General features: G+C 57.0%; 5 protein-coding genes and 1 non-coding gene across 7 annotated transcripts in view; 2 read left to right on the top strand and 4 right to left on the bottom strand.

The window, feature by feature from the left end:
• Positions 1 to 2216, bottom strand: part of SMARCB1 (SWI/SNF related, matrix associated, actin dependent regulator of chromatin, subfamily b, member 1) — a 35228-nt gene extending 33012 nt beyond the window's left edge. The window contains exon 1 of one of the 2 annotated variants that reach the window (XM_004592020.3): positions 1894 to 2216. In XM_004592020.3, coding sequence (XP_004592077.1) covers positions 1894 to 1986 — 93 coding nt within the window. In that variant the 5' untranslated portion in view covers positions 1987 to 2216. The remainder of the gene's footprint in view (positions 1 to 1893) is intronic. The other variant, XM_004592021.3, reaches the window with a different exon arrangement.
• A 1941-nt stretch (positions 2217 to 4157) lies between these two features.
• Positions 4158 to 13084, bottom strand: MMP11 (matrix metallopeptidase 11). Its single transcript, XM_004592019.2, has 8 exons — positions 12937 to 13084; positions 8582 to 8811; positions 7678 to 7821; positions 7460 to 7593; positions 7098 to 7339; positions 6778 to 6997; positions 5858 to 6115; positions 4158 to 5083 (listed from the first exon to the last, which is right to left on the bottom strand). The coding sequence occupies exons 1-8, from the start codon at positions 13039 to 13041 to the stop codon at positions 4950 to 4952; spliced, it is 1467 nt and encodes a 488-aa protein (XP_004592076.2). The 5' UTR covers positions 13042 to 13084; the 3' UTR covers positions 4158 to 4949.
• A 4079-nt stretch (positions 13085 to 17163) lies between these two features.
• CHCHD10 (coiled-coil-helix-coiled-coil-helix domain containing 10) lies at positions 17164 to 18662 on the top strand. Its single transcript, XM_004592018.3, has 3 exons — positions 17164 to 17466; positions 18173 to 18320; positions 18446 to 18662. Exons 1-3 carry the CDS (start codon positions 17164 to 17166, stop codon positions 18463 to 18465), a joined length of 471 nt encoding a protein of 156 aa, XP_004592075.2. The 3' UTR covers positions 18466 to 18662.
• A 608-nt stretch (positions 18663 to 19270) lies between these two features.
• On the bottom strand, positions 19271 to 20706 carry C29H22orf15 (chromosome 29 C22orf15 homolog). Its single transcript, XM_058657009.1, has 5 exons — positions 20682 to 20706; positions 20146 to 20292; positions 19928 to 20062; positions 19652 to 19726; positions 19271 to 19566 (listed from the first exon to the last, which is right to left on the bottom strand). Exons 1-5 carry the CDS (start codon positions 20704 to 20706, stop codon positions 19394 to 19396), a joined length of 555 nt encoding a protein of 184 aa, XP_058512992.1. The 3' UTR covers positions 19271 to 19393.
• Positions 20707 to 22187: 1481 nt separating this feature from the next.
• Positions 22188 to 22293, bottom strand: LOC118759874 (U6 spliceosomal RNA). The gene has a single exon (XR_004996440.2). It is a non-coding gene; the product is annotated as a U6 spliceosomal RNA (small nuclear RNA).
• Positions 22294 to 24045: 1752 nt separating this feature from the next.
• Positions 24046 to 25444, top strand: VPREB3 (V-set pre-B cell surrogate light chain 3). The gene is made up of 2 exons (XM_058656870.1): positions 24046 to 24124; positions 25134 to 25444. Exons 1-2 carry the CDS (start codon positions 24079 to 24081, stop codon positions 25433 to 25435), a joined length of 348 nt encoding a protein of 115 aa, XP_058512853.1. The 5' UTR covers positions 24046 to 24078; the 3' UTR covers positions 25436 to 25444.
• Positions 25445 to 26907: the final 1463 nt, after the last annotated feature.

Here is a 26907-nt window from a genome sequence, read left to right as displayed (position 1 = left end):
GCTCCTGCCTTCCATCTAACCCAGCCCTGCCACTGTGGCCCTTTGGGGAGTGACCCAGTGGGTGGGTATCTCTCTCCTTTCCGTTCTCTCTCTCCCACATGGGATCCTAGTGTGCTCACAGCGTGAACTTTAGCTGTTAGGCTACTGCGCCAGGCCCAATAAATGAATCTTAAGGAAAAAAAAAATATAGAAATTAGCAGGAATGTCTCCCAAAACAGACTAGTCTGAGACAACCTGTAAAAACTCCATATACTGGGGGCCAGTGCCATGTCTTAGTAAGTTAAACCTCCACCCAGTGCAGCAGCATCCCAAATGGGCGTGGGCTGAAGTTCTGGCTGCTCCACTTCCCTTCCAGCTCCCTGCTGGGAAAGCAGGGGAGGATTGCCCAAGTCCTTGGGCCCCTGCACACGTAGGAAACCCAGAAAAAAGCCCAGGCTCCTTGCCTTGGATCAATGTAGCTCTGGTCGCTGTGATCATCAGGGAGTGAGCCAGCATTTATAATACCTTTTTGTAAAATGTCTCTCCTCTCTCTGTAAATCTGCCTTTCCAATAATAATAATAGTAATGATAAAAACCAACATACTTAGTACAAATTCCATCCTTGAAGAATGGGTTGATCAGCTGCTTCAAGGAAAGCTTTGCTGTTTGTACATGACGATTTTTTTTTAAGATTTATTTATTTTATTGCAAAGTCAGATATACAGAGAGGAGGAGAGAAGAGAGGAAGATCTTCCATCCGATGATTCACTCCCCAAGTGAGCTGCAACGGCCGGTGCGCGCCGATCCGATGCCGGGAACCTGGAACCTCTTCCGGGTCTCCCACGCGGGTGCAGGGTCCCAAAGCTTTGGGTCGTCCTCTCCTGCTTTCCCAGGCCACAAGCAGGGAGCTGGATGGGAAGTGGAGCTGCCGGGATTAGAACCGGCGCCCATATGGGATCCCGGGGCTTTCAAGGCGAGGACTTTAGCCGCTAGGCCACGCCGCCGGGCCCTGTACATGACGATTAAAGGCCCTGTATTAACTCAGCTGACCGCTATCCTAAGTTGTCAACTGCTTTGAAACTGCTGCAAGATTGAACGCTGGCCCCGGGGTCTTGCCCATGCAAAAACAAACCCCCTTGCCCATTGATAAAAACAAGCGAAAATAGGTCTCCACTGCCCATTTCAGGGGCAAGAAACACAAAAGGTGAGGGCCGGGTCTAGGAGCAGGAGATACCAGTATCTTAGTATCTTAGCAAGGGATGGTTGGGCGGCGGTGGGAGGAATGCACTGAAAACCCTTATAGCTCAAAAGGTCCCAGGGCAGCAAGGAGTGCAGCCCCTCAAGTGCCCCTTTTCTCTGCTCCAGGCTGCAGCAGCATCAACCCCGCCAGAACCAGCGTTATTTGCCGACCCCCACGACTTGGGGACTGTGCTAGGTGGTCACAGGGGTCAGCCTCGCCCCAGCACGCCCCGCCCTAAGTGGCTGCCCTAGCTAAGCTCCGCCCTCGCCAGGGCCAGTCCGTCCAGGCCCCGCCCCCACCCTGGTCAAGCTCCACCCCACCCTGGCCATGCCCCGCCCCCGCCCAGGCCCTATCCCAACAGACCTCGCCCCCGTGTAGGCCCCGCCCCAGCTTGCCTACCCCGCCCCTTGTCAGGCCCTGCTCTGGTCAAGTTCCACCCTCAGCTCGGCCAAGCCCCGCCCCCGCCCCGTCCAGGCCCTATCCCAACCGACCCCGTGTAGACTCCGCCCCAGCTTGCCTGCCCCCGCCAAGCCCCGCCCCCAGGTCGCCAGCCCCGCCCACCCAGCCAAGCCCCGCCCCGCGCGCGCCCGCCCGCCGCGATGAATGGAGATGCGCGCTCCCGGCGCCCGGGGCGCCCGCAGGGTCGGAGAGGCCGAGACCGCACCGCGGGCTACCTCGGAGCCGATCATGTAGAACTCGCCGTCGTCCTCCAGCTGGAACTTGACGGGCTTCTGCCCGAAGGTCTTGCTCAGCGCCATCATCATCATCGCGGCGGCGGAAGAGGGCGGCCGGAGCCGGGCTGCGAGGAATCGCGAGGGCTGGGGCGGGGCCCGGGCGCGCCAAGCCGAGGGACAACGGAGGCCAAGAAGCGAAGGGCGGGCCGGGCGCGTGTGGCCGCCACAGAACCGAGTTCCTCGGACGCCGCCGCCGCCGTCGACGACCAGGCCGCCCTCAGTGCGCCTGCGCGGAGGCTGACGCTGACGCCGACGCGCGCGCCGCCGCGCAGACAAAAGGCCACGCGCGCCCCCACGGACCCCCTTAAAGGAACCACAGCCCCGTTTCTCTCGCTCCCCGGGCTGCCTCCCAAAGTCGTGATCCACAGCAAATCTTCTCACGGACAGAAATAGCCACTGAGGCATTGACTCACGCAGTGACTTTCCAAGTCTCACGGGCAGGCCTGGAACAGAGCCCAGGAGGGGAGGAATGAAATAAGGCTCCGTGTCCCGGCAGAAGGACACAGCACCCCCTGAATGGTCTGGTCAGCCCACCCTGAAGCCCACACACCCAGTTCCAAGCTCACAGCTGCGCCTGCGGCTTTGGACACGGGTAGAAGCGAGAACACTGGGTAGGGGCTGGCTCAAGCGAAAACTCAAGAGATTTGGCAGTGTTCACAGGCCCAGGTGCTGTTTGGTTTGGCTGGCACATCAGATGTGCCTTGGAAGGAGCCCAGCCCTGACCTGCTATTGCTCCATTGCTCCGCGGCACCTAGAGCCTGGAGCCAGCCGGGACCAGCACTGCGGAGAACAGCTGGCTGAACAATGGAGCGGATTCAGAACAACCCACGGAAGGGGCATGTGTTTGGTGCAGTGGCTCGGTTGGAGTCCTAGCTCCTGGCTCTGCTAATTGCAACGTCCTACTAACGCACATTCTGAGATGGGCTCTATGCGTGGGGTTCTGTGTTGCGTGTGGGAGAGCAGGGTAGAACTCCTTCCAGGCTCCTGGCTTCAGTCCTGCCCAGCCTCAGCTGTTGTAAGTAAGCATTTAGGGGAAAGTGAACCAACAGATGGAACATCTCTGCCTTTCCAATACCGTTGTAAAAAAAAAAAAAAAAAAAGATTTATTTATTTTTATTGGAAAGTCAGATTTACAGAGAAAAGGAGAGACAGAGAAAGATCTTTCATCCATTGAGTCACTCCCCAGGTGGCCACAACAGCCAGACAGCTGAGCTGATCCGAAGCCAGGAGGCAGGAGCTTCTTCTGGGTCTCCCACGTGGGGGAAGGATCCCAAGGCTTTGGGCCATTCTTGACTGTTTTCCCAGGATATAAACAGGGAGTTGCATGGGAAGTAGAACAGCCAGGACACAAACTGTCACCTCTATGGGATCCTGGCGCTTGCAGATAGAGGATTAGTCTACAAAACCACAGTCAGTCCCCAATGTTTTTTTTTTTTTTTAATAGAAAGAAAAACCCCAGTACTGACCATTCCACAATTCCATATGGTTCAGTCTAATAAAACTGCAGTTCCAAATGGCAGGTACAATTTTGGAGCAGACGCAGGTGTGGCTGGGAGCTTAGCTGCCTCCGTGGAGTTAAGAAAGGCCACAGAGGGCCCGGTGCAGTGGCCTAGCAGCTAAAGTCCTCGCCTTGCACATGCCGGGATCCCATACGGGCACCAGTTCTAATCCTGACAGCCCCGCTTCCCATCCAGCTCCCTGCTTGTGACCAGGGAAAGCAGTTGAGGATGGCCCAAGTCCTTGGGATCCTGCACCTGCGTGGAAGACCCAGAAGAGCTCCTGGCTCCTGGCTTCAGATTGGCTCAGCACTGGCCATTGGTGGTCACTTGGGGAGTGAATCATTGGACAGAAGATCTTCCTCTCTGTCTCTCCTCCTCTCTCTATATATCTGACTTTCTAATAAAATAAAACTTAAAAAAAAAAAAAAAAAGGCCTCGGAGCCATGAGTTCTGTTCCTGGACCTTTCCCTGCAACGATGGGAAACCAAAGATTTCAGGATAGGGACAGGAGCGTTGGCAGGATCAGATAAAATGACCATCCCTCTAGTGCTGAACTGGGAGGGGGGTGGGGAACCAGTTAAGAAGCCATCGTAGGTGTTAAGATGGAGAAGTAACCCAGAAGAGGCCCCTGAGCCAGACCCTCCCCTGCTCCCTGCCCCCTGCCCCCTGGCTGCATAGTTACAAAACAGAGACCAGGCAGGCAGGTAGAAAATAACCATGTTTAATAACCATTCAGTACAAAAAAAAAGGGCTCTGTACACACTGTACACACATTTACATGGCTTTGGAGAACACCAGTGCTGGAACGGAACGAGGGAACTGGGGATCTGGCCCCGCTCCCAGGGACAGGACTGAGGTATGTTGGGGTTGCCAGGCCCAAAGTCTCCGGCAGGAAGAATCCTACTCCCGCCTCGACCCAGCAGCAGATAGAGGGACCTCTGGACCTGCCTCCCAGGGAATAGGTTCTGAGGGTCACTGACCGGAAGCCAGCCAGGTCCAAGCACCAACCCAGAGCTGAGCTCTCAGGAAAGGCCTCTGGTCCTGCGGTCCTTCCAGAAGGTGAGGGGAAGATCCTGGGGAACCCCTAGCACTCCTGTTCTGGTACAGTGCCTCACAGAAACCTCACAGCAGGGCTGGGAGGATGCCTCAGCTCCCCCAGCCTGGCTGAAGTCCTACCCTGAGGCTTGCAGGTGCAGGGGGAGGACAGCCAGGGTTGACCATGACCCGCACAGGTGGGGCAGAGCTAGCCCTGGGACTGCCCTCACCCCTCAAGTAATACCACCCCCTTCCCTACCCAGTCTGAGACAGTCAGTTGCTGGCAGGTGACCACGACCTGCGTGGCCCTCCCTGCAGTTGTCGAGGTGACTACACCCCTGAGGATACTGAGGGTGCCATCCTGTGCCTGGTGCCCAGAGCCATAGATGACGACCGAAGTGTTCCAACGTCGGCGACCTGGCAGGAGTCAGCAACCCCCAGGGCCATCCAGGCTGGCTGGGGTCAGCGGAAAGTGTTGGCAGGCTCGGCACAGTCGAAGAAGTCGGAGCTCACCAGACGGGGGAAGCCCTCCACCGCCTTTACCTTCACAGGGTCGAACTTCCAATAGAGGCGGCCGCGCAGGAAGTAGGCATAGCCTGGCGAAAGAGAAGTTATACCCCAGCCCTGAGCCCAGGGAATGGGCATGGGGTGGGACTAGGCAGTCAGGCTGTGGCCACTGCTGAGTTCTCTGGACACCTGCAGGCTCCAAGGACAGCTGATCTTCTAGAACCTTCCTTACAACCCCCTTCTGCCCCCAGAAGCCCTCCTGTCTAGGGCCTGGTCTAGTGGAAGACTCCATGTGGCAACCACCCCAAACCTCAAGGAACCCCCCAATGGCGTTTGTGGGGGGAGATCACAGCAGGTAAGAGGGGGTTCAGCAGCGAAGAGAATTCTGGTCTGAGAGTCCTGCCTTGGCCCCTGAGCAAAGCCAGCTGACTCAATAATAACAAGAAGCAGGTTTCCCCAACACCAGGTGGGAGTTCTGGCTCTACCCACCTCATCCCTTTCTGTCTGCCTGACCATCCCCAGTTAGGGACCTCATTGTCCAAGTCTCTGCGTCTCTAGAAACTGGGCTCATAGCAGGTGCCGTGTCAGAGGGCCGATCCGAGAATTGCAAGAGGGGCAATGTAAGACACTTGCAGCTGTGCCCGGGGCAGCATCGAACTTCGGCTGCGACCAAGGGGCCTGGGTGAGAGAGACCCTCTCGGACCCTCTGTCTCTTCATCCATGATCCTGGATATACAGCACTTATCCGAGAAGAAGGAACCAGACCCCCAAACCTATGGTAAAGAACGGGGCTCCTGAGGCCCCCACCCAGCAGACCCAGACACCACTGCGACCACCCCCCCTCAGCTCCATGCCCAACGTACCATCGGCATCCTGGAAGGCAGCATCGATCTCCGAGGGCACACCTCGCCAGTCCGTAGCCCGGCGGGGCACGGGGCTGTCCACACGCCGGGTGGTTGGGTAGAAACGCCAGTAGTCCCCACCACGGAAAAAGTAGACTTTGTTCTTCTTGGAACCCCAGACCAAGGCAGCATGGATTTGGGATTCCAACAGGCCCAGCTCAGAGAGGGGTGCAGGACCCAGGACTGGTTTTTCACCATCGTACACCCAGTACTGAGCACCTGCCAGAAAGAGGTTGGGGAGAGGAGTTGCCTGGCCAGCACAGCCATGCCAGGCACCAATATGGACACTTCCAACCTCCGTTTCCTGGTTGGCAAAACATACGGAGCCAAGGATGCCTACTCAGCAGTGCCACCCCCAGGGGGAGGTAGAAACCCACAGGAATGAGCTGGACCTAGCTGACCTCAAAGTACCACGTGGCTGGGTAGCTGGCATCAGCCGAAGGCTGCCCAGGCTGCCACTTCTTTCCCCTGGCACTTGGCTGCCTGTGACAGAGGCCTGCTGACCATTCCCCAGGCCCCTGCCCGTCCTGCTGCAGGAGGTCCCTGGCCAGCACAGAACACAAAGGCCTCTGGAGTTATGTCCTCAAATGAATGTCTTGGCCCATGTGATGACTTTGAGGGTTGAATGCGCCAGCCTCAGCCCTCCTATATGACCTTGACTTCCAGAGCCACCTCTGCTGGGGACTTCCCAGCTGTCCCTAAGAGTGGACACCAGTCTCCCTTGGCCCAAGCCTTCAAGAAGCGGGAAGGGGAGGGGGGCTTGTTCCCTGCCAGTAGTGTTGCTAGGATACAACTGGCTGTCCCTTACGCTTGGCCATGACCTTCCTGGCTCTGAGAAGCCTCTTGGACCAGACCCTTCCCTATCCCAACCCTGTTCTCACCTTGGAAGAACCAAATGTGACCCTGAGCATCCTCAAAGGCTGCGTCCACAGGGCTGGGCAGTCCCTGCCAGTGGCGAGAGGCCAGAGCAGGGTAGCCCGGCTGCAGTCGGCCCCCACGCAGCCGCCACACAAAACCTGCTTTGAAGAAGAACAGCTCTCCTCGGATGGTGGCTGCTGCATCGAAGAAGGAGGCCTCGCAGGCTTCTACGGGAGCTTCTGGCTGCGGGCAGTCAGGAGGCAGGGGGAAGAACCTAAGCTGCAGTCAGAGTCCAGCAGGGGGCAGGGGCTAGCGGCAGGGCGCCCCCCTTCTTGAGCCTCACCTCCAACGGAGCAATCTCATTGGTATCCATCCCAGCCCGGGGGCCCAGAGCAGGGGTCTTGGAGGTGGGGGCTGGCTGGGGCCGCCCATATAGGTACTGGATGCCCCTGCGGTCATCTGGGCTAAGACTCAACGGGTACCGGAAGGTATAGAAAGGGGACATCAGCGCCTTAGCTGCGGTTGTGTGCTGCAGCCCCAGTACGTGGCCAAATTCATGGGCTGCCACCTGCAGCAGATCCGTGCCTGGGAAAGGCAAATGAGTCAGGAAACCCCCTGGTACGTACCTCCTGCCACAAGCCCAGACCCCAGCAAATCCCATTCCCATTCATCTCCAGCTGTCCCACTCGGCTTCCTAGCCCATACCCTCGTTGTCCCCAATGGTCCAGGTCTCGTCATAGTCGAAGTGAACGTCCCCTTCTCGGTGGGTCTTGGGGAAGAAGGCATGAGCCAGGATGCCCCCGGGCCCATCAAAGGGCAAATTATCCCCATGCCAGTACCTGCAGGTGGGTGAGGGGGCAGAGTCAGTGGCCGTTGTCAGGCAGGGCTTGAGTCTGGAGGGGGGTCTCAGGCTGCTGGGTCACCTGGTGAAGTCGATCATGATGTCGGCACGGCCCTCGTGCACCTCAGTGAAGGTGAGTGGTGTCACTTCGCTCCATACCTGGAGGGCCTCTGCCACGGTCTGCCGTACCTGCTCCCGCACCAGCTGCCATGGGAAGCGCAGGATCCTGAGGGGGAACGGGGAGAAGGCAGGTGGAAGGGTCCGGGCCTTGTTCGGAGCTTCTCTGATACTCTATGGGTGTCTGGTTGACACTAGGGTCACAGCCAGGTATACTGTGGAACTCAGCTGTAGTGCCTTGTGTAGACTTTGGTGTATACGTTTGGTCTAAGAATATAGGACCAAAATTCTGAGACACATGTTCTATACTGGGTGGCGCTATTCATCGTGGAGGTCTGGTGGCCCCTTGAGCCTTGCCCAGGAAACACCTTAGGCCGCCCTTTAGAGCTTGGGCTGCAATGCAGTATGATACCAGACTGTTCTTTCTCGTGGACTATATAAGTGTCGGTTTTGTCACCAACTGCCCAGGTCCTTCCAATGTCACCTAACCCTGCTCACCTCGTGCCCAAACTGCAATGCCGCATTTGAGCAATTCACACTTCTAGGATGTCGGACTATGTCTGTCTCACACACCTTGGAGTCCCCAGGGCCTGGTCCTTGCCAATGTCAACACTAAAGGTCACCTGAGTGGCTGAACACGTGTCTGTCCCCAGGCAAATGCTGAGACCGTTGGTGGTGACACAGGCCAGCCAGTTATCAGCCCAGGTGTTTGCCTAAGCTAGGCTCTCAGGGTAGCCGGTGGGTTGGGAGTGGGGAGAGGTGGTCCACGGCACAGGGAGCTGTAGATCTTTGCTGATGCCTCACACCTCAAGAAGCAGGTGTGAGGGTGGCAGGGACACAGAGTCCTATGACCCCTGTCCCTTCCCTACCTATAAGTGAGATCCGTCTTCTCCCAGCGCCCGCCGGACAGCACAAACCGCTTCTGTCGGTTACGGGCATTCAGCCCATCTGGTGGGTCTGGCACGCCACAGCGAGGAGGCCTGGGGCTGCCAGAAGGCTGGGTGCTCTCCCTGGTGGCAGGCACAGGAGCCAGGCTACCTTGTAAAGCTGCGTGCCACGGTTGGGGCTCTCTCCTCCCAGAGTGACGATGGTGGGTGTCCTGGGCAGGAGAGAGAACATGAGGGTTTGGTCTAGCCTTAGACCTCCTCAAAGCATCAGGTCACCTCCGGCCCCTCCTGCAGGGACCCTGGGATATCATTGTCACCCACTCTGGCCACATGGGCCAGTGAGGTTTAGGAGGGGAAAACCCTGAGAATGGGGCATCAGGACACCCTGAATCCCAGACTGTACTTTTCATACACACCCAGGAATAGGCTCCCCAAAGAGAGGATATAAGTCAATTTCTTTCTGTTCCCCCACATCCTCCTCTGGTCAACTCATCTCCATTAAGCTTAGGCACATCTAGGTCACCACAGTGGGTTTGCCCTCAGTGAGTACAGGGAGAAGGCTGAGGACGCCCCGCCCACTACTTTTAGGGAGGCTTGGCTGCAGCCCCTGCACCTAGCCTGGGGGCCTCACCTTAACAGGGTGATAGCTTCTCCCTTCTTGCTCACACAGGCAGGGAGGGAAGGACCAGTCTGGGGACCTGTTGCAGGCCCAAGATGGACCGGAAAGGCCCTCTTGACCTGCAGTGCAGCTTCCTGCCCTCTGCAGGTGCCAGGGAGCAGAGCTGGACATACAAGAAAAAGCAGCTCAGACAGTCTGCGAGAGCCCTCAAGATGGCTTGCGAGGACCCTGGTGTCCCTGACAAAGCTCAAGGGACTGGGGAAATGGGGGGGGGAAGCAGACAGTGACGAAAGCCAAGCCTCTTTCCTGTGTACGGAGGGGTTGGGCACCTGCCCGGGTCAGGGACTGTCCTATCTGGGCAGCTGCAGCCTCCCCAAGGCTATATTTGGGGGCAGAAGCCTGGGAGTCAGGCCCCACCCCTCAGCCTCTGGCGGCCCTCCCAGGATTCCGATCCCTGCAACTCGTGTTCCTTGGGGAGCCCAGAGCCAAGTGGACTCCAGAACTTTAGAACACTCCACTCTGGAGGGGCTGTCTAGATCCCTGGCTCGGGGGACTGGGGACTCCTTGGCGTGCAAGTCCCCCCAAGTCTCTTCCCAGATAGAACAGGTTTTGGCTTCAGCTGATTCTGGATTGTTACTAAGCAGGTTGCCAAGGAAGACCATGCCTGCAGGCCCCCACCCCCACCCCATTACAACCGGCCGACCAGTTGCACTCTCATCATGCCCATTTCTCAGATGAGCAAGTGCAGCCCAGAGGCCTGCAGATTACCTTCTGCAGGCCACCACTGGCAGGCAACCCGCTCCCTGCCTGTTAACTCTACTGTGTGCTGTAGGAGTGGAGCTATCCCAGGCTGACATGATGGTGACAGAACAGGAAGAAGGAGGACTCATCCAGCACCTGCTCCTCCCAGGCACTCTGTGGGCAGGGTCTTGAACCTCCATGCAGATCCAGGGTGGGACACTACACATGCGCAAAGACCTGGTGGGTCTGCCCCTCCTTTTTGCACACTATCCCTCTTACTTACAGCCCCAGCAGGGCTGGGGACCCTTTGGGGAAGGATAGAGCTGTATTCTCCAGAGAGCACCCTTCCCCCCACAAAATCCCAGAACCTGCTGGCTCTGGATGTGCCCACGAGGAGAATGTCCTCTCTTAGGCTCCCTCCCACCCCTGCAAATGAGGTGTGGGTCACGGACACTCATCCTCACCCTCCTTCCTCTCCTTTTCAGTCCATGGGCAGCCCCCTGGATCCCAGCACTTGCAGTACAGTATAATGTCATTCGAATGGTTGACTTTTAAGCCCATCTTTTGAACAGCTGTGGGCCTCAGTCTGTTCCACATTCCCTGCGCCTCTTCTGGCTTGGGGGCTATCAGACAGGTGGCTGACCCGCAAGGCTTGGGCTGAAGCCGATTCCCAAAGTGGGTTTGTGCATGGTTTTTCCAAGATTTTGGGATTCAGTGAGGGACATAGACTACCTCGGGGAGCAGCCATCCTCATCCCATTTCCTAGAGTAGGAAACAGAGCCTAGAGAGGTCAAGGATGCTGCCCAGGGTCACACAGCAAGTCAGCCCTGAGCTAGGTCTAGACCGGGGCCTCATCCTTCCCACCAACACCCTCTCCATGCCACCTCCTTTGGTTAATCTCCAAAATCACATTCCTGGGAGGTGCTTCCTTCTCCTCCTTCCTTCTCCTCCTCCTCCTTGGCCACTAGCCTCCCTGGGCCTGCCCTGTGCTAGGTAGGTGCCTGACGGACTCAGCCCCACCTGCCACTGGTCAAGGAATTTCTCCCTCAAGCCAGCCTCCTGGCAGAGCTCAGAGGCTTGAGGTCAGCCTCTGGGCCAACTTCCAGTGCTGTAGATAGGAGATACCCAGGAGGGAGGTAAGCGAGGGGGGCCAACACCAGGCTAGCCCGGGAGACTCCTGGGTGAGGTCAGACTAGGTGCATCCTTCCGCACGGGCAATGGGGGAACATCAACCATTCACCACAATTAGCAGTAATTATCAATTAACCAGCAGTGCCTTCTGCTCTCTTCCGGAGGTGACCCAGAGAGAGGGCCTGTGTCAGGCTGTGAGGGAGTTGGGATCATTCAGAGATGGCAAACCACCTGCCCATGTCATACAGCCAGTGTGCAGACAGGCTTATCTCCTTCCCTCCACTTCCACCTAACAGTCACCTGGCCACTCCTCCCCCTGCCGGCTCCCGGGAGAGGCAGCGCCCCAGGGTGGTGGCGAGCCTCTCAGCAGCCCTGAAAGCCCAGGAGCTGGGACAGATAAATATTTACAGAGCTCTCCCGCCCTGCTGACGGCAGCTCAGAAATAAACATGTCGGAGGCGACCCCAGATGCTCCCCGTACGGCTGTAGGGTGACAGGCAACACCCTGCGATCTGGCTCTTAGCCCTGGCACTGGGCCCCGCCCAAGTGTCAAAGTGGCAACTACAGGTGTCAGGGTGTCTCCAGGGTGCTTGGCATCTACTTGGGTAGTTCTCAATGCCCAGCAGTAGGCACCATTGTCCTCCCCTCCCCCTGCTGCAGATGGAGCCAGAAGAGGGCTCACCCCTGGGGTTACAGGGCCCGAACCCCAACCTTCCTGGGTTCCTGAAGGTATGGGGTTTCACTGATTCCCTGGCTGTGCTGTTCTCCTGTCCCCTGCATCCCACCCCCCCCCCCCGCCCCGCTGCCTGCAGCCAGATTCTAGGGGATCAAGAAGGCCTCTAGCTTGAGGTACCCCTCATCAGCTCTACCCCCCACCCATCCAATCCCGTTCTACTTTCATAGCCCAGGCCAGGCCAGGCTGGCCCAGAGCACGGCAAGTGTAGCTGGACAGCCTGGTCAGGATTCCAGCCTATCACAGCCCTCAGGCTCGCACTGAGCTAGCCGGCCGAGTCTCTAACCACAGAGACAAAGTTGGCTGCCCTGTGTAACTCGCATTTGAAGACCCAGGTGGCACGAGGGTGCGGTTGTCACCCCATCCCTGGGGACAATCCCTCCTCACTTCATTCTGGCTTTCCCTCGGGGCAGACACTTCGTCCCATCCCTTCCTTAACCATGGGAGAGTCTCAACTTCCCACTCCCAGTCACCCCTGCCTTCTGCCCCCACCTCATGGCACGCGTGTATACACACACACACTGCACTCACACTGTCTCAATCTAAGGCTCTAGTGGGAGTGCCAAGTTTCCCTACTCTGCCACTTGCAGGTGCCTAGGGAGGGGACCGGGTCAACACCTGGCTCCTCCCTGCTCCAGGTCCCTCCCACACCAGGAGCCGCGCTCTCCGCTTTCTGTGCCACACACCTGGAGGCTGAACCTGCGCCCTGCCCGGCTTTGTCCCTGTGATGAATAGGGGGCCCTGTAAGCCACTCCCCAGTGCGATCTCGCCAACGGCACACTCCCGCATCACGGCGAGGGTGCACCAGCGCATAGAATCCCAAACTGGGAAGGGGACGTGGGTGCAGCGCTCCCACCCCCGCCTGCGCCCCAGCCCTAGCGATCCCCTCGTGCAGCCTCCAACTTGCACACCGCTGGTGATGGGAAGCTCACTATCTCTCACGCCAACCGCCCCTATTCATACACACACGACTCAGAAAGAAAGCTCTTTGGGTAGCAGCTGCGCCAGTCCACCCTGGGCGCACCCCATCCCCCCCAACACCGTGGGTCCTGCTCTCCCGCTGGGCCCAGCTGCGTGCTGGGCAAGGTGCAGCCGGCCGGCGACGGACACTCACCGGCGGCCGGGCCCGGGCCAGCAGCGGTGGCGGCGGCAGCAGCAGCAATAGTGGGAGCAGGAGGGCGCGCAGGGACGCGCTGCGAAGCCGGGCGGCCCGAGCCATCCGCCCCGGGGCTGCTGGGCCTGCTGGGCCGCGCGGGGCCGCCGCCCCTTATAGCCTCCGCCCCGCCCCCGGTCCGCCCGGCCCCGCCCCCCGCCGCCTTTTGTTCTCCCTGTGGCCGCCAACGCCAGGGTGGGGGAGGTGGGGCCCCGGACTGGCCGGCCCCAAGGGGTCGGGGGCTGACGACAGGGTACTGCCTGCTGAAGCCGGCTGCTAGGTGATCGTGCCAGCCGCGGCCACCTGCAGCCTCAGTTTCCCCACTGGACCGGGGTGGGAGGTGTGCAAGGGGCGCAGGGAGCCAGCCTTAGCTTTGCAGATATAGGAATCGGGTTTCAAGCCTCCTCCAACTCGCTACCCTCCCCTCCATGTGGGGAAAGGCCCTGGGGTTGGCTTTTCTTAGTGACCTGACCTCTGACCTGCTGCTAGCCTGTGACAGGTGGTCCTGGCCGGGGGTGGGTGGGGAACAGGCTTGCCCACTCGTCAGAATCAAGCTCCTTCACAACAAAGAGAGGTGGAAAAGTTATTCCAGGGGAAGCTGCTGGCTGACAGAGGCTAGGAGCAGAATCCTAGCCAGCTTACAGATGGGAAGATTGAGACTCCTGGAGAGAGGCCAGACTTTTTCCCACACCAGCAGGACATTCAGTGGATGGCTGGGAGAAGGGTTCTGGCCGTGCAGTCTTGGAGAAGCATGGGAGTGGGGGCAGCAGGGGTCATAAGCTGTCCCCTAGCCAGGGCCCAGCACGGAGAGGAAGGAGGCAGGGATGGAAGGAGAGGCACCCTGAAGGGATTCCTCTCCAGTCCCGTGGGACACCCTTGTGACATGGGGAGCTTTCCCTCTCCCACCAAATGGTCTCGACCCCTGTCTCCCATAGCCCTCCGGACTCTAGATTCTGGCTGTAGCTCCCATGCTGTCAGGCTGGGCCCTGAGCTGCTGCCAAGAGCAGGCACCCCAGCCTGGGCATCCTAAAGGAAGACTCCACAGAGACCCCTAGAGGACTAGTCTGGGAAAGACAACAGCAAGGTTCAACAACTAGAAATGCCTGTCTATTCAAGAAGTGACTTAATTTATCTCCTTTTAGTTTTCAGGCTTTTTCTTTTTAATTTTAAAGATGTATGCATTTATTTAAAAGACTGAGTTTCAAAAGAAAAGAGAGTTCGTCCATCTCCTTGTATTTGCTGGTTCACTCCCCAAGTGGCCACAAAGACGAAGAACTGAGCCAGGGGGGAGCCAAAAGCATGAAGTTCCATCTTGGTCTCCCCCTTGGGTGACAGGGACCCATGGGCTTGGGCCATCCTCTGCTGCTTTCCCAGGCACATGAGCAGTGAACTGGATTGGAAGTGGAACAGCCAGGATTCCATCCAGAACACATATGGGGATACTGGCATTGCTGGAGGAGGCTTAACTTCCTATATGATAAAACCAGCATCAGTGAGTCACTTTATTTTAACTTTGTCTTTTATTGGAAAGTCAGGTACACAGAGAGGAGGAGAGACAGAGAGGAAGTTCTTCTGTCCGATGATTCATTCCCCAAGTGGCTGCCATGGCCAGAGCTGAGCGGATCCGAAGCTGGGAGCCTGCCGGAGTCCAGCTCCAGCTGATTCGGAGAAGGGTGTGTGGCGTCGGAGAAAGGAAGAGACATGGACACTGTCTCTTGGTGCCCTCATGTAACAGCTCAAGAGGAAGCTGTCCTTTTTATTTTCTCAGAAATATCACAAGCCTCTGTACAATCGTTTGATCTATTTTTACTTCATGACTAAGTGGGTATGCATAGATGTTTGATTATTTCATTTTTTACTTCATGGTCAACCAGGTGCTCTTAAAGATAATTCTGCAAGTTACCATAATCATTTTCTTCAAAGCAAGCCATTATCCATTCTTCAGTAGTAGTCATTGGGTGACAGCCAGGACTCCAAGGCCAAGGCACATGCGATTACCCGCTAATCAGTAATATATTCCTTTTTTTTTTTTAAAGATTTATTCATTTTATTACAGCCAGATATACACAGAGAAGGAGAGACAGAGAGGAAGATCTTCCATCCGATGATTCACTCCCCAAGTGAGCCGCAACGGGCCGATGCGCGCCAATCCAAAGCCGGGAACCTGGAACCTCTTCCAGGTCTCTCACGCGGGTGCAGGGTCCCAAGGCTTTGGGCCGTCCTCCACTGCTTTCCCAGGCCACAAGCAGGGAGCTAGGATGGGAAGTGGAACAGCCTGGACATAAACCGGCGCCCACAAGAGATCCTGGAGTGTGCAAGGCAAGGACTCTAGCCACCAGGCTACTGTGCCAGGCCAAGTGACTCACTTTAAAAAGTGGGCATTTCAGGCCTGGTGTGGTGGCTCAATAGCTAAAACCTCATCTTGCAATCACTCAGACCCCATATGGGCACCAATTCATTTCCCAGCTGCTCCTCTTTCCCATCTAGCTCCCTGCATATGACCTAGAAAAAGCAGTAGAGGATGGCCCAAAGTCTTGGGTCCCTGCAATCATGTGGCAGACTGAGGAAGCTCTGGCTCCTAGCTTTGCATTGGCTCAATTCTGGCCGTTGCGGTCACTGGGGAGTGACCTAGTAGATGCAACATCTTTATCTCTGTCCCTCCTTCTCTCCACAAATCTGATTTTCCTTTCCAATTAAAACAAATAAATCTTCATAAAAGTGGGCATTTCGGGTAACTAGTGTTGTGGTGTAGTATGTTAAGCTACTGCTTGCGATGCTAGAATCTTATAGAACTATTGGCTTGTCTCACGGCTGCTCCATTTCCAACCCAGTTCCCTGCTAATGTGCCTGGAAAAGCTGGAGGTGGGAAACAAGACGGTCAAAGTGCTTGTATCCCTGTACCCACATGGAAGACCTGGATAAAGTTCCTGACTCCTAGTTTTGTCCTGGTCCAGCCCTGGCCGTTGTGGATTGAAGTTTTCTTTCTCCCCCATTAAATGTACCTTTTTCAAAAACATTTGTTTATTCGCTTGGAAAGTCAGACTTATAGAGATAAGAAGAGAGAGAAAGATCTGTCTGCTGGTTCCCTCTCCAAATTCCCTCAACAGCCAGAGCTGAGCTAATCCAAAGCCACGAGCTAGAAGCTTCTTCCAACAAAAAATAAAGGAAAAAAAAAAAAAAAACAGAAAAAAAAAAGCTTCTTAGATCTCCCATGTGGTTGGAGGGTCCCAAGGCTTTGGACCATCTTCTACTGCTTTCCCAGGCCGGAAGCAGGAAGCTGGATGGGAAGTGGAGCAGCCTGGACATGAACCAGTGCCCATATGGGATCCTGGTGTGCGTAACGCGAGGACTTTAGCCACTAGCCTACCATGCCAGACCCTAAAGTGGGCTTTTCATTGCTTGCTTCACTGTCGTCTTAGCCATGTTGCTTAAGAACTCCTGGGCTTTGAGTCAGTGTCATGATATATTTGTCAGAGCAGGTTCTGGTCTGGTGTAGATTCCGAAGCCACGTGGGTGCGGTGGGAGGGAGGCGGTGGTACGGGGGTGGGGATGTGAGACATGGAAGCAGAGGCTGACCAGACCCCTAGTCGCCTCGCGACAGCCCCTCACCCTGCTCCACAATGATCCTTGTAAGAGAACGAGCGGGCCCCCGTCGTCCTCGCTGAAGTCCGTGCTGCTTGGCGGTACTGGCCTCCATCTCCAGCGCCCAGGCGAGGTGGACGCCGAGCCTCGGAGTTCGGGAGATCGGGAAGGGCGCCGGGGACGCAGGACCTGCCACCGGGCGCCGAGGCGTCTCCTCCCCGGGGCGTGTCCCCGAGGTCCGCCCCAGCTCCGCCCCGTGCGCCCGCGGGGACCTGCGCCGCTGCCGGCGTCCCGAGACAGATCCTCTACGACCGTCACCGTCTCTGGGTCTCCCTGACCAGGTCCCGCCGCCATGCCACGAGGAAGCCGCAGCATGGCCGCCAGGCCAGCCAGGTGTGTGTGTGTGTGTGGGTGTGCGGGGGCAGGCGCCCGGTGGGGAGGGAACGGGGAGCTTGGGCAGCTCGGACACTCCCCGCAAGGGCAACCCTTAGAATGACCTTGGTTGCTACTGCGCCATCTTGACAGGGATGGGGGCGGGGAAGGGCAGGGGTGCAACCACCACGTGCCTAGGACTGGAGGGGGGACTCGCACCTTTTGGGGGGCAGTATGGAAGAGAGGTTACAAACCCGTCCAGCCTTTGACCTGGAGGTCCAGCCAGGATCAACTTTGTTTTCCCTCTCCCTCCACCATCCCCACAGCCGCCCCGCCGCGCACCCACCTGCGCACCCGCCGCCCTCCGCTGCCGCCCCGGCCGCAGCCCCGTCCGGCCAGCCTGGCCTCATGGCGCAGATGGCGTCCACGGCGGCGGGGGTCGCCGTGGGCTCCGCTGTGGGGCACGTGGTGGGCAGTGCGCTGACCGGAGCCTTCAGCGGGGGAAGCTCGGAGCCGGCCCAACCTGTCGTCCAGCAGGTGAGCGGTGGGCTCAGAGAAACTCAAGGTCATCTAGGGAGCACTGCAGTGTCCAGTGAGGTGTGCCCCAGTTAGTCTAGGACTTTGTCCATGGCTGGCCCTCCCCTCTGCCTGCCGAGTTGGTTTGTCTCTCACAGGCAGGCTCTCCCAGCCCCTCCCCTGAAAGCCAGGCCCCCTAGGCTTCCAGGAGTGGACAGTCAGTCCTTTAGCAACTCAGGCCCATAGAGACTGACAAGGTCAAGTGATGGGGAGGTATGTTGAATTTCCTAAGCCCTTATCCTCCCTGCACTGCAGCCTTGGGCTCAAGGGCAAAGGCCTGGCAACCTGGAACCGGAAGACCTGTTGTGTGATGACCTGTGTCCATGTCCCCCCTCCCCCACCGCAGTCCTGAGAGCCAGATGGGGCTTCAAGGTTGGATCAGGAGTCTTGAATGCCACTGAACCAGGAAAACTGCAGGAATTTGTGTGGGTAGAGAAGTAGGCTTTTCTAGAACCATCTCTTCCTCCCTCCTACATACCCTTGAAGAAGCAGTGGGGGCAAGGTTGGGGAGGCGGCTGCTGGCTCACTCTATTTCACAGAAGGAACAGTTGAGGTTAGGGTCATTCTGCCTACCTAGGGGAGGGGACAGGCAGCTCCCCAGCTTTTGGACTCACCTCAACTACTATCCCAGAAATGATCCTGTTGCCTCTTGGACTGTAACCCCCAGACCCCGGCCCGCGCTGCTCCGCAGCCCCTGCAGATGGGGCCCTGCTCCTATGAGATCAAGCAGTTTCTGGATTGTTCCACCACTCAGAGTGACCTGTCCTTGTGCGAGGGCTTCAGCGAGGCCCTGAAGCAGTGCAAGTATAACCATGGTGAGTGGGCAGACCCTGACCCCCTGGGGGAAGGGAGCGGGAGAGTGGGGGACAAACACCTCCAGCACCTGTGCTTGCCCACCCACACCTGCCTTGGTCCATCCCTCCCTTCCTTCCCCCTGCAGGTCTGAGCTCCCTGCCATGAAGAGGCAGACCCTAGGCCAGCTCTGAGATGGCTCCTGGGCCACAGCCCTGGATCCCCAACCACCTCACCGACAGCTGGACCACGATGCCAGATTGTACCCACCATGTCCCTGGGATGGGCACTGAAGGAGGGGTTTCTTTTACCTATGATAGCCCGAGACATGAATGTGCAATGAAAAGAGTTTATTTTAGACCGTAGCTAGCCATGTGCCTTCTCACTATCTTGTCTGTTGAGACCACTGATGAGGAAGGGGGAGATGTCCCCTGGTTCGGGGAATGTTCCCCTTAGCAGGTATTATGGGTGGTGGGAGTGGTTGGAGCGCTGTTGTCATCTGTACCATGGGTAACCAAGGGCCAGTGCAAAGTGGGTGATGAGACATTGGCAGATGGCATTCAGCTGTCAGGGATACCCCCATACAACCTTTCTCCTCCTTGTCTCTCACCTCAGGATCCCCTTCTCTGCCCCCTACGTGTCCTCCTGGCTAGGACCTTGCCCCTCTCCCCTGCCCCCTCTTGTGATGCAACTTCTCAGTAAGCGCAGATTGTGCAGGAGGAATCTTGCCTGGCTGCCAGATCACACAAGGCAGAGGTCATGGCAAACCCCTTTCGGTGCGAGTCCAGCTTGGCCGCTTGGCTGTGGTGTACCGGGTCACAGGGTCTGCATGGGGTCTGCTGGAACAGAAGCACTGGCTGATTAAATCCTCATGCACATTGCACTGATCGTTGAGCACCGGCCTTGTGCCAAGTCCCCATGCACACCTAAGCATGGCCATGCGCTGAGGATGCTGACCCTCCAGCCAGGAAGAGGGAACCCATTTTCTGGCTTGGGGTGGATGGGGGTAGCGGTTGGCATTGGGGTGCACCTCTTCTCAGCTTACATGTCTCCCCATGTGTCCCTATCCTCTCCCATACCTGGCTCCTAGCCCAAGCTAGCGCGTCCTGGATGGCAGAGAGCCTGTCCTCCTGGGCCTGGAATTGGGGCCTTGCTCCCGGTGCTGGCCTCTGCTACCGCCGCCACCACCACCACCATGCCGGGTGCTCATGTGCCTCCTCTGGGTGCCATTGCCTGTGGCAGGGAGGCCTGACAGCCTGCACAGCTCCTCTGGAAGATCCCGGAAGTCTTCCTGGAGGAGGGGGGCCTGAGGAGAAGGTCTCACCCTCCCACCAGGCACTACCCAGACACTCACCTGCCAGCTCCGGATAGCATTCATCCAAGTTCTCCAGGAGGGGCTCATAGCGGGTGGGGGCCCCGCCTTCCCCCTCTGTGGGGGTGTGGAGAGCACATGAAGGACCCCGACTGACCTAATGACCCCAACCTCACCTCTTTCGACATGTTGGCTGGGCAAGGCAAGGCTCAGGATGGGAGGGGGTATTGGGTAGGGAAGGATTAGGATTAAGTCCTAGCTAAGGACCACAGATCCAGCCCCCTCCTCCCAAGAGGGGAGTTCTTGCATCCCACTTACTGATGACCTGCACCAGGACATAAGTCCCTCGCTCCTGCAGCAGGGAGCTGCCCATGCTGGGGGCAGGGGAAGTCCCCTCCAGGCTTTCCTCCAGGCTCACCAGGTTCCCATCCTCAGCCAGGAGGGCAATGGATGCTGTGGACGGGCATTGCACGTAGAGAGGTCCTCCCGGGCTCAGAGCCCCCAGCACTGCTGCTGCCCACTTCCTGGCTCCTCACCATCTGGGGGCAGTTGTCCCCTCTGCCTCAGGTGGGCATTAAGGGTCACTAGGCTGCACCAGATGTTCACCAGCTCCTGGCAGCCAGCTGCAGGGAAAGGACCGAGATGGGTGGGTGGAATCACCTGCTTTTCCCCAATCAAGCACCCTAACTACCCCCTTCCCTGGGGCTGGAGTCTGAGCTATGGGGCTAGGACTGTGCCCAAGGCACAATGGCTCAGACTCTTGGGAGATGTTGGAGGTGGGGGTGGAAGGGTCATTGGGTCCCACGCTGCCCTTCCTGGTGCACCTCTGGCTCCACCCAGCTTCCCACCTGTGGTGGCACACTTCCCAAGGCAACCAATTGGAGCTGCGAGTATGCTAGCGGAAGCTGGGATCACCAGAATGGCAGAGGAGAAGGCTCACTTAGGGTACTTGCTGGCTCCTCCCCAAGGAGGAAGCCCCCCCATTCTCTGAACCTATCCCGCTTTCCACCACCACCCGCCCTTCAGCACCCCACCACCCACCGGAACAAGAAACCCCACCTCCCCACCATACCTCCAAACATCACTGTGATGAACATGGCTGTGACAGGAGTGGAAGAGGGAGGAAGCTCTCCTCCCCCACCCAGGAAGGACCCGGGGCTTAGCTTCACTCAGGAAAGTGGAGTTTGGATGCCTGAGTGGGCTCTGCTCTACCACCTTCCTTAGTCCCTGCAGCTCGCCCTGGCATCCTGGCCTCCTCCCCCAGCTCCCAAGCTGGTCTCCATAGCAGTGGAAGACGCTGAGATGACCAGACAGGAAATGCTTTGACTCTGGTATCCCAGTAACGAGCTTTGGAAGCAGGGAGCCAGCAGATCCAGCAATGCCTAGATCTGACCTCTGTCACCCAGCTCTAGGCTACCTACCTTGCGCTGTTGTCACCCCAGTTGGCTTCTTTTTGTTTTTTCTTGCTAGTCGACTTTATACTTTACATGTGACAAAATTTGCTTTTTTTTTAAAATTTGCTTTTAATGTTTACTTTTAAAGATTAAAATTGTTTTTTTTTTTTAATTATTTGAAAGGCAGATGTACAGAAAGAAGGAAAAAGAGATCTTCCATTTGCTGGTTTACTCCTCAGGTGGCCAAAACAGCTACAGCTGGGCCAGTTGGAAGCTAAAGCCAGGAGCATCTTCTAGGTCTCCCACGTGAATGCAGGGTCCATGTGAGTGCAGGGTTCCAAGGCTTTGGGCTGTTCTGCACTGCTTTCCCAGGCCATAAGCAGGGAGCTACATTAGAAGTGGAGTAGCTGGGACTCGAACTGGCATGTATATGGATACTGATGCTGCAGGTAGAGGCTTTAGTTTCTTTTTTCTAAAGATTTATTTATTTTATTGGAAAGGCAGATTTACAGAGAGGAGAGACAGGGAGGAAGCTCTTCTTTCCACTGATGCATTCCCTAAATAGTCGCAGCTGTTGGAGCTGAACCGTTCTGAAGCCAGGAGCCTGGAGCTTCCTCTGGGTCTTCAACATGGGTGCTGGGTCCCAAGGTTTTGGGCCATCCTTGACTGCTTTCCCCAGGCACAAGCAGGGAGCTGGATGGGAAGCTGGGTTGCCGGGATTAGAACCAGCACCCACATGGGATCCCAGCGCGTTCAAGGCGAGGACTTTAGCTGCTAGGCTACTGTGCCGGGCCTGAGGCTTTAGTTTCTTATGTCACAGTGTGTACTCAATGTAAAAAAAAATTAATTTATTTTTATTGGAAAGATATAAATATACAGAGAGAAATAGATACAGAGAAGAGGATTTTTCGTCCGCTGGTTTGCTCCCCAAGTGACCGCAGCGGCCGGAGCTGCACCGACCCAAAGCCAGGAGCCAAACGCTTCTTCTGGGTCTCCCATGTGGATGCAGGGTCCCAAGGCTTTGAGGTAGCCTCTGCCGCTTTCCCAGACCACAGGCAGGGAGCTGGATGAGAACTGGAGCAGCTGGGATTATAACCAGTGCCCACATGGAATCCCAGTGTGTGCAAGGGAGAACTTTTGTCACTATCATGTCAGGCCCTGATTTTATTATTATCATTTTTTTAAAAAATATGGAACGCTTCACGAATTTGTGTGTCATCCTTGCGCGGGGTCATGCTAATCTTCTCTGTATCGTTCCAATTTTAGTATATGTGCTGCCGAAGTGAGCACATTATTATCATTTTTTAAAGAACTTTGTTTTTGCTTTTTCCTGTGCTGATTTAAAAAGCATATTGATTTTAGTGCTGGGTGTGATAGCCTAGTGGCTAAATCCTCATCTTATATCTGCCAGCATCCCATACGATTGTCGGTTCATATTCTGGCTGCTCCACTTCCCACCCAGCTCCCTGCTTGTGGCCTGGGAAAGCAGCGGAGGATGGCTCAACGCCTTGGGACCCTGCACCTACATGGGAGACCCAAAAGAAGGTTCTGGCTCCTGACTTTGGGTTGGCTCAGCTCTGGCTGTTGGCGGCCACTTGGGGAGTGAACCAGCAGATAGAAGATCTTTCCATATCTCCTTCTCTCTGTATATCTGCCTTTCCAATAAGAAATAAGATGAATCTTTGAAAGAGGGAGAAAGAGTTAGTGATAGAAAAAGAGAAAACGCTCATCCTTTGGATCATTTTCCAAATGGCCACAACAGCCAAAAGTGGGCCCAGGCATTCAGCCTGGGTCTCACTGGGCTCCAGTACTGGAGCCGTCACCTGCTAACTTGGTGAGTGTGCGGTAGCTGGAAGCTGGAACCAAAAAACCAAGCCAGGCCTGGAACTCTAACACTCTCGTATGTGATACCAGTATTTTGTGTGGCATTTTGACCTTTGCCAAAAGCCTACTTCTGTTTTCAAGTTTTTTTGTTTTTGTTTTTGTTTTTTAAGATTTCTGAAACTGAGTCACAGAGGGAAGGAGAGAGAGGGAGATCTTTCCTTCTCTGGCTCACTCCCCAAACGGATGCAATGGCCGAGGCTGGGCCAGTCTGAAGCCAGAAGCCAGGAGCTTCTTCCAGTTCTCCCACGTGGGTGAAGAGCCCAAATACTGGGGTCCTTACAAACCCGGAGCCTGAGCTGCAGAAGGCAGCACCCCGCTGTACAAGGGGCTCACCCTCAGCACCACGGAGATGGCCCAAGGACCCTGGCCCTCTCTGCAAAGCTGAGCACGTGTGGTCCCTATGCTCTGGCAGTTCTACTACAGGGTGTCTGTTCTCAGAGAAGGACAAGACTACGCTCAAGACACTGGCCATGAGGCACACAGCAGTTACAGCCGTTACATCTGCAATGGCCAGACCTGAAAACATCCACACAGCTAATAACAGGACAGTGGGCTAGCCGATGGTGACAGAGCTTTGAGCGTGAGTGAGGTATTACTGCACGTGTGGCTGACTCTCACTGTGCTGCTCAAAAGAAGGCAGCAGAAAGGAGGAAGTTGTGCTACCACTTCTATTTGAAGTTCAAGGGCAGGCAACAAAGCATAGAAGGCTAGAGAAGGCAGAGAGATGGCTCCCTTGGGGGCTGTAGGGGTGGGGGCGGTCATCGACTCAGAAACTGCTTGGTGGCGAGGGGCAAGGGGGCTTCTGAGGAGTTGGAAACGTCTTAACACTCGGTCTGTGTGAGAGTGGCAGGTATGTGCATGTGTGTGCATTAAGTATGTGTATGTACTCATACACGCCTTTGTGTAGTTTTCTCACACTAATGTTAGCTAAACAAAAAAAGTAAATTTCACCTCCTCCCCTACTGTCACTTCACGTGAGGACTTCCGGGCTTCATTTCTGGAAGGGGCCCTGAGGGGCCAGGACCCTGCCCATTGGCCCCGTCCCAGCCCTCCTCTCTCAATCAGAGGTTGATTTGCATGTCCTGTTACGGTCCAGTGGCATAGTGTCTGTCATCAGCTCAGTGTCTGGCAGCACCTGGAGAACCTCGCAGAAGGAGTCCCCACCTGCTGCCTGCCGCCTTGCCTCTGGCCATGGCCTGTCTGAGCCTGGTCCTCCTGATGGGGACCTTCCTGGCAGGTGAGCCTTCCCTGGCCCTTCCCTGGGGGTGGGGTGAGGGAAGACAGGAGCTGGCATTGGCCTTGTAAGACCCCTGCAAAGCAAGTAGGTAGGGACAGGGAGAGGGTCGTGGGAAGGGTGGTAAATAGGAGGGGAGATCTACTCCAAGTCATTATAGACCTCTGGCCATTTTTTTTTTTAAAGTTCATTTATTTATTTGAATGGTAATGACAGAAAAAGCACGCAAGCTTCTATCTGTTTATATTTTTAAAATATTTATCTGAAAATTGTATATATCACATATATAGAGAGATCAATCTTCTAACCACCGGCTTACTCCCCAGATGGCCACAACTGGCAGTGGTGGGGTAGGAGAAAGCCAGGAACCAGGAGCTTCACCTGGGACTCCTCGCATGGGTGGCAGGTGCTCAAACACTTGACCCATCTTCTGTTGCTTTCCCAGGCGCACTAGTGGAGAGCTGACTTGGAAGTAGAGCATTCAGGGATTGAACTGGCACTCACTATGGTGGTATGTGGGCATTATGAGCAGCTGCTGAATCAGCTGTGCCACACTGCCAGCCCCTACCATCTTCATATTTCACAGGGAAGTTGGTGTGGGCTGGGCTGTACCCTACGGGGCCTTGAGGCAACCCAGGCACTGAGCTGATCAGTGGCACAACCCAGTGGGTTCCTGGGGCTGCTTTGGAAGAGATATGAGACTGAGGGACGGAGGGTCTGCAGGGAGAGGGGAGGAGAGCCGGAGGACCTGCAGGCCAACAGTGCCACATGCTGGGTATGCGTTCTTGGGGACCTGAGGAGTATGGGTCACTTACTCCAGACCCCTCACTCACAAAGGGGAAACAGGGTCATAGAGAAGGTCTCTTTTAAGTCTCCCAGAAGCAAGCCCGCTGCACAGAGAACTGAGCCACGAACCCTTTGGAGAATCTTGGGGTCTGGCCAAGCCTTCATAAGGCAAAGGATGCAGTGAGGTGCAAGCCTGAGTGCATCTGTTTCTCCGTCTCCCCGCCAGCCCTGGCCCAGCGTGATGCCCTGCTGGTCTTCCCGGGCCAAGCGGCTCAGCTGTCCTGCACACTCAACCCTCCGGAGGCCCCCATTGGGGACTACACCGTGTCCTGGTACCAGCAGCGGCCAGGCAGCTCCCCCCGCTACCTGCTCTACTATCGCTCAGAGGAGGACCACGGGCGGCACGAGGACGTTCCTGACCGGTTCTCGGCAACCAAGGACCCAGTTCATAACGCTTGCATCCTCACCATCAATCCCGTGCAGCCCGAAGACGACGCGGACTACTTTTGCGCCGTGGGTTACTACTGAACTCCTGGGGGGGGGGCGTGGAAGGGGAGCACCTGTTGACTGCCTCCTGCGTCTACCTTGCTCTCAGCCCCTCCTAGTAAAATGAGCCCATCCTATGCCATATGCCAACAAGTAGTGAGTTGTGAGGGCTACTGAGAGATGCTGGCTGCAAAGGTTACTGGGGTCTGTCTGGGACGTGTGAAGGTGGAGACTCGAGATGTCTGTCTTGCAGGAAGCACCTGAGACCTGTGAGCAGGGCCACACCTCGCCTGTGGTGGGGGTGGGAGGAGCTATTGGGAGAAGAAGGAAGCGGTGCAGCCGCCCCTTGGGTCTGCATGGCTGCTTGTGGTCCAACGCTCACCCGGGTCTGTGGCAACTGGTCCCCAAGGAGCCCAGGGTTGGAGTTGCCACCCACGGTTCAGCTGCACCCTGATGGGGGCAAGGAGGCAGGTGTGCACTGGTGGATGGGGTGCACGGGCGGGGCGTGCAGCAGCGGGGGTGTCATTCAGAGGCACCTGACGCTATGGAATGTAGTGTTCTTCAGGGAGGCGCCTCCACAGGCTGGGCTGCCACGAGGCACTAGGAGCCCAAGGGGAGGGGTGGTCACTGCGTAACATGCTCTCTCTGAGGGACCCCCAAATGCCAGCCCCTCCGAGGCGCAGTGTTGGGGGTTCCGTCTGCACTCTCAGCCACCTCCGGGCCCTTCCCCCCAACTCCTTCCTCTCATTTTTGCCTCTGTGGGGGCGGGGAGCACAGGCCGACCCAGAACTAATCTTGGAATTAGGGGGTGACGGTTCCCAAGACCCATAAGCCCCGGTGTGCCTATGGCGTCAGCCACTCCTGTCCTTCCCGGACTCATTTACCCTCCGGCCCGGTCTCGCTCCGTTTCACCGTCAGCCGGGACGAGGCCGGAGCCGAGGGCCACAGAGACGCTGCCTAGAGCGGTCCCGGAAGTGGTCGGGGACGGGACTTAGGGTGGGCCCGGGGCTGCAGAATAAGAGGCCCGCAGTGGCCGCGGGTTGGAGCGGTGCCGGGGTGGCTTCACCTCGCTCCCCGCCCACCGCCCACCGCCCACCCCGGTGAGCCGCCCCGCCCCGGTGAGCCGCCCCATCTCCGCATTGCCCCATCCCCGCCCTGCTCCATCCCGGCCACGGCCACGTCCCCCGGCGGGACCGACACCTGCTGGCCGCCGGTCCCCAGGGCGAACCCCGGACCTCCCGGGAAACCCGGAGGGGCTCGGCGTCTGCGCAGCGGCTCCCGGTGCAGCCTGTCCGCCCCGAGGGCTTCCCGGGTAGCCGGTCCTGCGGAGGGACCACGTTAAGGGTCCGTAACTTTCCTGGTGGACACTGGGCTGTTCCAGGGGGATATGGAAAACACTGGGACATGGACACACTGGGATTTAGCAGGTGGGTGCAGGAAGAGTTGGGATTCACTTGTTGACCAAGAAAAGGACTGTCAGGGTGGTGCGTGGCCAGAGGCCTCGGGTACCCCTG

Source organism: Ochotona princeps, chromosome 29 (genome assembly GCF_030435755.1).
Source record: "Ochotona princeps isolate mOchPri1 chromosome 29, mOchPri1.hap1, whole genome shotgun sequence".
Lineage (NCBI taxonomy): Eukaryota > Metazoa > Chordata > Mammalia > Lagomorpha > Ochotonidae > Ochotona > Ochotona princeps.
This window is presented reverse-complemented; position numbering and strand designations above follow the sequence as displayed.

Excerpts from the sequence above, each read along its gene's own strand:
- VPREB3 (XM_058656870.1), top strand. The coding sequence starts at position 24,079 with ATGGCCTGTCTGAGCCTGGTCCTCCTGATGGGGACCTTCCTGGCAG. Across the intron at positions 24,125-25,133 it reads GATGGGGACCTTCCTGGCAG|CCCTGGCCCAGCGTGATGCC; the intron begins GTGAGCCTTCCC and ends TCTCCCCGCCAG.
- CHCHD10 (XM_004592018.3), top strand. The coding sequence starts at position 17,164 with ATGGAAGAGAGGTTACAAACCCGTCCAGCCTTTGACCTGGAGGTCCAG. Across the intron at positions 17,467-18,172 it reads CCCAACCTGTCGTCCAGCAG|ACCCCGGCCCGCGCTGCTCC; the intron begins GTGAGCGGTGGG and ends TGTAACCCCCAG. Across the intron at positions 18,321-18,445 it reads GCAGTGCAAGTATAACCATG|GTCTGAGCTCCCTGCCATGA; the intron begins GTGAGTGGGCAG and ends TTCCCCCTGCAG.
- MMP11 (XM_004592019.2), bottom strand. The coding sequence starts at position 13,041 with ATGGCTCGGGCCGCCCGGCTTCGCAGCGCGTCCCTGCGCGCCCTCCTG. Across the intron at positions 7,340-7,459 it reads GACCATTGGGGACAACGAGG|GCACGGATCTGCTGCAGGTG; the intron begins GTATGGGCTAGG and ends TGCCTTTCCCAG. Across the intron at positions 6,116-6,777 it reads TCACATTTGGTTCTTCCAAG|GTGCTCAGTACTGGGTGTAC; the intron begins GTGAGAACAGGG and ends TCTTTCTGGCAG.
- C29H22orf15 (XM_058657009.1), bottom strand. The coding sequence starts at position 20,706 with ATGTTCATCACAGTGATGTTTGGAG. Across the intron at positions 20,293-20,681 it reads CATCACAGTGATGTTTGGAG|GGTGCTTGATTGGGGAAAAG; the intron begins GTATGGTGGGGA and ends GGGGGTAGTTAG. Across the intron at positions 19,567-19,651 it reads ATGCTATCCGGAGCTGGCAG|AGGAGCTGTGCAGGCTGTCA; the intron begins GTGAGTGTCTGG and ends GGGATCTTCCAG.